The sequence below is a fragment of the Palaemon carinicauda genome, chromosome 8 (genome assembly GCF_036898095.1).
Source record: "Palaemon carinicauda isolate YSFRI2023 chromosome 8, ASM3689809v2, whole genome shotgun sequence".
NCBI lineage: Eukaryota > Metazoa > Arthropoda > Malacostraca > Decapoda > Palaemonidae > Palaemon > Palaemon carinicauda.
In genome coordinates, this window is record NC_090732.1 from 8444662 (window position 1) to 8454661 (window position 10000).

Genomic DNA, 10000 nt, shown 5'->3' on the forward strand with positions numbered 1-10000 from the left:
AACCACATGTCACAGAAACTCATTCTAGAGCAATTTTCATCACCAGTTTTTATGTGTACACATACATATATACACATATACTGTGTATATATATATATATATATATATATATATATATATATATATATATATATATATATACACATATATATATACTGTATATATATATATATATATATATATATATATATATATATATATATATATATATATATATATATATATATATAAAGAAATATAGATATATTTTTATATGTACAGCATATATACACATATATATGCATATATATAAATATATATGTATATAATATATATATTTATATTTATATAATATAATATATATATATATATATTTATTTATTTATATATATGTGTGTGTGTGTATACACACATACATACACTTTTGACAGAAAAGGAGAGAAGATGTTTTTAGAAAAATAAACAACAAGTTATTGATAGATATTAGCGTTTTTCGCCAATATAATTTAAACTTAAGCTTGATTCTCCCCACTATCAAAAGTCTGATTTCTATTATTCCAATTACACATACACACACATAAATATATGTGTGTGTTTGTGTGTATGTGTTTGTTTTTATGTATGTTTAACATCACATGAGTCCCGAAAGGCACAATAATACCCAGATAACATTTCAACTCCAAGTGTCGCACCCACGGATTTCCTATCATCACTCGAGAACTAGACAGTAATTGAAGGCTGTAACTATAATATAATCAATATACATAATAACCTAATAGCTATGTGAAAGACGTATATAATAGCATATATGACACAGGCTGAAGGAGAGCCGCTCATGGTTTTGTACCGTTGCTTAGGATTTAACTCTTGGTAAACTTTGGATGGCAGAACTATAGAAGTGGCGATCGGTGATATGATATAATACCTGTTATTATATGATACCTGATATACTGTTATGATAACTTGTTTTATTTGTCTGTTTTTTAATATTATCTGTTATCAATATCTTTATACATACACGCATTTTATGCTTATTACCTCCGCCAACGAAGTTGTAAGGAGGTTATGTTTTACCCCCCCTGTTTGTGTTTTTTGAACAGCCTCCTGGCCACAATTTTAATCATAATAAAATTTGCAGGGATTAACTATTACGTATAAAGCTGGAAATGATTAGATTTTGGAAGGTCAAGGTCACGGTCAAGCAAAGTGTCCAGTTCAAGTAATCAGCCATAAGTTTGGACATCGTTGTCACAGACTTCAAACTTGGTTCATACCTGAGCGAATGAAAATCCACGCCATTTAATACATGTTCAAGTTAAAGGTCAAGTTCGAGCAATAGGTCGAGAAATAAGCTGCCGCGGCAGAGGTCTGCACTCTACTGATTGGCCCTATAGCTTTTTCATATATTTTCATTCAGATTACCTTTTTTTCCTAAGTGTACCATTATAACACTAAATTTTTAAAAGGGGTTATTATAAACTAGTCTCTTTAGCTAACTTTATAATCGCTGAAATGTTCTGTCTCTGCCCATCCCGTTTATGTTTTGCATATGATCTTATTACAGAATTTTGTTAGATAAAATTATCTGGAATGATAGCCCGTATTTTATCGAAGCGATGCCTACGTTTTTCAAAATAACAATCTTTTAACTGCCCTATGGGTATTTTCATGCGTCTTTTCTGAGGAGAGCTATTTCAGTTACATGGGTAATATCTTTTACCTTATCCTGGGTCTTTGTTTACATTGAATATCCAAGTACACTGAAAATGTGACTTTTCTATGGAAAAGTAAACGAAAAACATTTTGCGTTAAATTCTCCAACAAAAACTTTGAAAAGTATTCGAGACCCTCTCTGTACAGATTTAGACACACCACCTTCTTTAGGAGAAAAAGAAGGAGAAGAAGAAGAAGAATTGGTTATGATTGAAAACGCTGACATATCTATGTTTTTTTCTTAAGTCTAGCCTTTGTTTGCAGTCATATGCTGTAAGTCAAACTATTCTATATAGTTTACTGTACACGACATTTAATATTTATATAAACACTTCATTTTCATAGTATGTGAAAATTTTGAATTTCAGTAACCTGATATGTTCCCATCTTTGATATCGGACTCTCTTTCCCCCATCCGGTGTCTCCAAGAGAATCTGCAACATGGTACTCCATAAAGGGAGGTATCACAAAATTCACTGACCAGTCGCTCTTGTCATCTTTCTGCGAAACTTTGCACCAAGTACCTAACATTAATGAAAGCATTTAATGCAGTTTGTTTTTGAGATTGAAGAGACTTAAACTTTAGAAGAAAAAATTAAAGGTTATAATGAGCTAACTTCAACGATAAGATTCCCACGGCAGACAGATCAAATGTGCTCTAGTGATGCCTCCCTAGCAACAGCCTCCTCTTCAGCCCTGTTGCATCTTCAGACCTCTTTCCTCAGCTCCCTGCTGTGATTAGGTCTGATGAACAATATGTACATCTGAATGATTTCCTCTATTTAATAAAAAGAGAGACGTCTATCCATCTAAGCAAAAAGCAACAGCGAAATTTATCCAAGTAAATGACTAAAAGAAAATATGAAATTTAGATCCCTAAACTACTTATGTCATCTGTGAGAGCTGCAATACAGAATCTTCACTTAGGAAATAGTGACCAATTTTATTTTCTTAAAGTAATTTCTTCCTGTTCCATAGCTGGATAGAATTTTGAAATTTTTCAAGATCGATATACATATTTCCTTAGAGAACATAAACGACTATATTTTTCTCTACGTTTAAACTTCCCAGTTCAGCGACACTCCAGAAGATTCAGCAGACAGCTCTTCACATACATATTTTGGCCGGGCTAAGACGCGATGCTTCGGGTAAAGGAAGGAGGATCCATCTGCCGGCCAGGTGGAAAATGCTACGTGAAGACCACCTGGCTGTAGACACGATGCCTCCTGGTGAGGGAGGCCTCAAGGGGGGGACATGGAGACAGCGTGGTTGACTCCGGGAGACTGAAATTAGGAAAACAAAAAATTTATAATTACCTGAATGCAAAGGCTATAAATTATAAAGAAAATGCAAGCATTCAATTTATGAGCATTTCATATACATTTTACCCCTCTGAATGGAAAGGCCTGACTGTATATATATATATATATATATATATATATATATATATATATATATATATATATATATATATATATATATATTACATATATATATATATATATATATATATATATATATATATATATATATATATATATATATATATATATAAAATATGTGTATTTATATATGTGTATATATATGTGTGTGTTTGTATATATACATATATATATATATATATATATATATATATATATATATATATATATATATATATATATATATGTGTGTGTGTGTGTGTGTGTGTGTATATACACTTATACAGTATATATGGAAGAAAATCATCACAATACCGTGCTCAAATAGAAATAAGTTTCTATCTCATACTGGGATCGAACCCTAGTCTATTCAATTGAAAGTCAAGGTCGCTACCAATCCTGCCATCAGAGGTTCTAAAAAAAGTCGATTTACCTGGTGTCTCGCCGGGTAAATCCTGAATTGCGGTTAGCACTTAGATTCCGACTTCCTTTAGGACATATGGTGGTATGATTGGTAGCGACCTTGTCTTTCACTTGAAGAGACTAGGGTTCATTCCAGGTAGGAGATAGAAATATATATATATATATATATATATATATATATATATATATATATATATATATATATATATATATATATATATACAGTCAGACCTTGTTATTCACGGGGGTAAAATAATAGATCCACGAATAAGGAAAAGCCTCAAATATTGGATCTGCCCTTAATGATACTCTAAAACCATCAATTTTGTTATAAAAATAGAAAAAATAGAAAATAGAAAAGACTAAAGTAACAGTGTTCATAGTTAAATGAAAATAAATGGAAAAAAATAATTTATATACGGATATAACACCAAATACAAAAGATAAAAAGTCATTATTTCAATAAGCCTTGAAAACCCCAATAACAGGGTATATCAGTATGCCCCTTATGCCCATATGCAATATGATGTAATTCTGTTTTCGAATACTATCTCAGTCATTCCTGTTTCCCTCTTTTTTAAAATAAAGATATCTATTCTTCAATCTGCAGTCTCACAATTCAGTTATCTTCTTAGTATATGAAGAGAGAATCTAATAGCCAAGATGGTAATAATATCTGCATCCGATATGGATACTGCATAATTATGATTTGTTGGCAGAATATATTGTGAGCTTCGCAGAAGGAGTGTTACACTGTACAGAAAAAAGAGGAAGACTGTATAACTTTTTAGATATGAGAAAAAATTAATATAAAATATTCTGTCCAACTTATAAACACAAGCAGTTGCTTTTTCTCCTTATTTGTTAAGCATCAGCTGCAAAAAGTAGCCATTGGAAGTTCCTGCTTGTGTTCATATATCATACATCATAATACTTATTCTTAGACTCCTCTGAAGAGGCATAACTTTAGATAAGTTTATCAGCTTGGCCATCTTAACCCGAGAAGCAGACTTTAGTAACTTCACATATCAGTAGCCATAGCACTACGGCGATCATTTCAGCGTTAGTGGAAATACCCAAGATGACTTTCGTCTCTTAGCAGCATATCTCGTGTCACATCCACAATCATAAACGCACTCTTGCATCATCACCTGAATAAAGCATCTGATCTGACATTGTTTTGGAGAGTAAAGATAGTAAAGGGAAGACTGGAAAGTGGCTTTAATTTCTGTGAGCATTTTCCCTTGTTAGTAGGGGACCATTGCAACAGATGGCGCTGATCAGTTCGGTCTTTTGTTTACATTAAATTTGGACTTGAGATAAAAAAAAGAGTGCTTAATGTGAATTACGATTGTTACTACTGGTGAATAAGGATAGATAGCCTACATATATGATTTAAGGATGCAAATTTTGTAGAAAAAACAATACCTACAGTATTGTACTACTGTCAAGGGCTTGAATTCCATAAATAGTTTTGATATGTCTGCAGGAGGTTTCTGTGAATTTTAATTGGGCGTCTTGTCGATAGATGGCGCTGATCTGAGAGGCACTCTCCGGTCCTCCCTTTACTTACAACCTAACCCTCGCTAGTCTGCATTCCCCATTGCAAAGAGGTATTTAATTCCTTAGTGACCTTGGATTTTCAACCATCATTCGCACCGTTCCTCCCATCACTAGGCAGAACCTAATTCCCAGATAGGCTACAGTGAATAGCAGCAACAGCTTTTGGCTACAGCATCAGCAGGTGGGTCTCTACAGCCACACACTTACCCTACCGAGTGTATACGTTCTTTGAATTCCATATACTGTCGTTTCCTGTCGAAGTGTTTGACCTGCGGAAGAAGAATTCTCAATTATTGAAAGAAGCTGAGTTTAATTCAAAAATAAAAAAATTGTATGGATATAAAAAGAGAAGGTAGCTGATCTCATTCAAAACCTTGCCCCGATGCTTTTATGTTGAAAATCGTGTATCGGTTATTTCAGCCAAAACATATTCAGAGAAAATACTGTTTATTCTAGTAAAATTTGACATCCTATGGAATGTGGAAATCTTGTATTTGAGTTCAATATTGACTTGCAACACTGAAGAGTTATATTAGTATGGGAATTGTTAAATTTTATTCCATGAAAACAACACACATGCAGAAAGCCGTCTCTTGAAATATTTAATATCAACCTGAAATCTATTGCAAACGTTGCCAAAAAGCTCTGGAAGCAGCAACAGATTTTCCGTAAACCTCAAATCAAAAGAAAAGTGGAATTATATCCCAAGTAAATTAAAAGCATCGAGGAGTTCCTACTACCATGGATGTGACCTGTCAAGTGAGAGATAGCTTACCCAATGCCCAGGGCAGGAGAGCTCATAGAGGCGCCTGAGGTCTAAGCAGTGATCTCTGTGGACGTCCGGGAGGTCCAAACACGCCCAGTATCTGTCTCTGGATTCCCAGCAGGCCTTGCGAACGCCCTTGTCCCGAAATGACATCCTGTAAAATTATATATGTTCAGTTATAAGATTCTACTTGCTTATACTTACTCCTCTGGCACCCATGGGATGCATAGGGCCTCAATGGACTCAAGCCATATGAGAGTATTGGTTTATCTCATGAGCTTCAAATAATTTTATTAGTTCATTTTTTTAATCCTTTTAATTCCTCTTTATTTTTGATTTACATATTATTGTATAGAAGTTATGTGATTAGTTTTAGAAGTTAAACAGGTATGGATGATTCATTTGCATTATACAATGCTGAATAGCCTTTGATTGCCCCAGTGCTTGGCTTAAGGCCTAAATTTTATATTCAATTCAATTCTCTCTTGTGCCATCTCTCTGAGCTCAACCCAATTCTCTGATCCAACCTCCCTTCGCATTGTCATGAGCCGCGTTTCTCTTGGTCTACAATAAGATTTTGTGGGAGCTGAATGATAATAAGGGATAATGATATTAAAATATGAGTTATCGTTTTGTTATTTTACTCGTTTTATCAGGATGTGTAGTACTGTATATGTGAAAGTATGAAACTGTTGTGTAGTTAAACCAATCAATCTTCAGATCCTGCATGCGCGCATACACAAACACACACACATATGTATATATATATATATATATATATATATATATATATATATATATATATATATATATATATATATATATGCTACAGTAATACTAAAATGTATCAGAGATCAACACAAAGAAATTGCTCTTGAAATATCATAGCTTCCAGAATATCTTACCTGTCGTTACTGGATCCAGAATTTTTTTCTTCGTCGGGTAGGAGACTTCCGAAAGTTGCCATTATGGATTTTAATAAATGCTTATAGGGCATGGTTTCCAGCTCTTTGCAACGTCTTAGTATGTTTTAAGATCGACAGCATCTTTCTTTTGATGGTCACCCATCCAAGAAATGCCCAGACTCTATTTAAACGTTTAAAGGTCGTTCATAAATGGCAGAGGCACGAGACAGTGATATTACTCTAGCTAGCAGTACAATGCCCTGGCCTAGAGACTGACCTTATACACATGATCAGCGCCCAAGCCACCTCTCCGCCCTAGGACTGGGGAGGGCAAGGCAATGGCTGCTGGTGACTCAGTAGGTAGACCTATAGGCTCCCCCCCCCTCCTAAGCTCACAAAGATAGTGAGATTGCAGACACTAAAGAAACTAACTAGTTTGAACAGGACTCGAATCCTAGTCCGGCAATCTGTAGGTGGGAACGTTTCCAGTAGTTCACTATAAATTGGCTAAATTTTTGCTTGTGTGAGCGTGTTGATATTGTCATTTACAGTTGACGCAAAGATTCCCGACAAAATAAGCCCCACCCATTGATGACATCATAGTCAATCGCATTGTCTCTCACGTTAGCAGGGGACACAATACATCCTCTTCCAAATTTCAAACTATACTAACTTATAAATTCTTTGGAGAATGCGTTGTGACACCTGATAACGCTGGAGGCAACATAATTGGGTATGACGTCATCAGTGGGTGGAGCTTATCTCGCCCAGAAACTCTGTGGCGACTATAGTTAATAACATAAATTTTCATCCTGGTTCTAGATAGTAATGAGGATAGACTCTATTCGTCTGTATTTTCAGTCATTGCTATCTCCCCTATATAATAAAGAGCGTGTCTGTCTATACAGTATATGCATATATCTTTCTGGTCACGCTCAGCTCTCCCTGTCCCCGGGTAAGAGTAGAGGGAGTAAATATACCCTTGTGGGAGGCGGGTACATGTGTGTGTATATGTAGCCAAATATTTAGCCGTCATTTTTGACTGGTCACGTATATTAGCAATAGTATAAAACATAACAGAAATGAAAGCTTTTTCATACCTTCGGAACTAAAGCCATTTAAAAAAGATATTTTAGTTTTATAATGGTATTAGTAAAATAGTGAAATGGACACGGCAACTAAACGTTTATAGTAGGAACCTCCATCTAACTTGAGATTCTTTCCTTATCAGCTGAGTGACACTGAAATCCATATATTCTGAAGTTAAAAGCCGCAAATTTCAAAGTGAGTTTATTTCTCTTACCACTCAAATCTACAAATGGTGTAACCAGGGCCTTCGCTAATTTTAGTTATTTGCGGTTTTTTTTCCTGTCTCTCCCGATGTCTTGAATGTTGGCCTAACCTTGAGGAGTTCATTTTGGCACAGAATCTCGCTTTTAACCTTCGGAAAATGATTAGATGTTTATTAATGATATTCTGGTTGCGTGTGCAGACGCCTACTTGCTATTTTTCATTTTGTTTTATGTCCTCTGATTTTATTCTGTTAGAATTATAGCGTTTGAATTTAATTTGTTTCTATTCTCTTGCATTTTGCTACTATTCCTGTACAATGGAATATCATGTATATATATATATATATATATATATATATATATATATATATATATATATATATATATATATATATACTATATATATATATATATATATATATATATATATATATATATATATATATATATATATATATAAAATATATATATATATATATATATATATATATATATATATATATACATATTTATATATATACATATTTATTTGTATATATATAAATAGATAGATATGTATATAAATATTATATATATATATATATATATATATATATATATATATATATATATATATAAATAAATATGTATATATATAAATATGTATATATATATATGTGTATGTATATATATATATATATATATATATATATATATATATATATATATATAAATAAATATGTATAAATATGTATATAAATATGTATGTATATATGTATATATATATGTAAATATATATGTGTATATATATATATATATATATATATATATATATATATATATATATATATATATGTGTGTGTGTGTGTGTGTGTGTATACACATGTATATTTCATCTGCATATTATAACGTTTGAATTTAATTTTAATTTAATCTTTTAAGCTTATTACTATTCCCATACAATAAAGAAATGATCTTGGGTCGTATATTTCCTAAATGCAATAGAATATTTTGATGATGAACAGGAAGGAAATAAATTCTCTAATGTATTTACCACAACTCTCTCTCTCTCTCTCTCTCTCTCTCTCTCTCTCTCTCTCTCTCTCTCTCTCTCTCTCTCTCTCTCTCTCATCATTTATCACGAAACTTCTGCTGCGAATCGTGTGTCAGTTATCCCCGCAGTGAAATATATTGAACCATTATCTATGTTTTTATAACCCTCAGCGAAGGGCGTTAAGACTTCCCAGAAAGACTTGTTATTCATTCTTCAATAAATCTCGTCAGGTGTTTTCATTTGGCTAAACTCAGGCTGGCTCAACTAGTCATGACATAGGAGTTTTTTTTTTTCCTTTTTGCTGAACTCGGATTTTCTTTGCGTTATCTACTGTCAATCAATATGCTTTGATTATTCACTTACTTAACTTTAAAGGTGATTACTGTCTTCATGTATACTAACGTATTTTGTACGTGACAGTGAAATATGGCGATTTAACTCCGTAGATTTAATTATATATAATTGTTTTGTGTATAATCCATATAAAATGTGTTATTATCATATTTTCCAATAAAATTGCACAGGATATAATACAAAAAAAAAAAAAAAAAAAAAAAAAAAAAAAAAAAAAAAAAACTTGCACGTTTTTAAATTCTTGTTTTTTTTGCTTAACTAAATCTATTTGGGTTTACATATACCTTTAAATATATTTTTTGTAGCTGAAAATAATCTTTATTGCATTTTATTCCAATATAATGATGAGGTACAGACACTAGATATATAGAAAAAAAAAGAAAGAATCAAGAAACTAGACAAATGATAAGAATTCTACAACTTGGCGCTAGAGGAAAAATTCCACCTAACCAAGCAACCCGGATGTGTAGTGGCCTGCCCAGTTTGTTTGTCTCCCAAGTGTGAGGATGAAAGAGAATCTATTGAATAGACGAGCATTGCCAATAAAAAGA

The 10000-nt window shown here is 32.6% G+C and overlaps 2 protein-coding genes across 2 annotated transcripts in view; one reads left to right on the plus strand and one right to left on the minus strand.

The window, feature by feature from the left end:
* Positions 1-10000, plus strand: part of Ttc30 (tetratricopeptide repeat domain 30) — a 218442-nt gene that overhangs the window by 15642 nt on the left and 192800 nt on the right. The window lies entirely within an intron of this gene.
* The window catches only part of LOC137645638 (cytochrome c oxidase assembly factor 6 homolog), a 107962-nt gene continuing 98338 nt past the window's right edge, over positions 377-10000 (minus strand). The window contains exons 2-4 of the mRNA XM_068378456.1: positions 5875-6019; positions 5307-5368; positions 377-2975 (exon numbers count right to left, since the gene is read on the minus strand). Coding sequence (XP_068234557.1) covers positions 2882-2975; positions 5307-5368; positions 5875-6018 — 300 coding nt within the window. The 5' untranslated portion in view covers position 6019 and the 3' untranslated portion in view covers positions 377-2881. The remainder of the gene's footprint in view (positions 2976-5306; positions 5369-5874; positions 6020-10000) is intronic.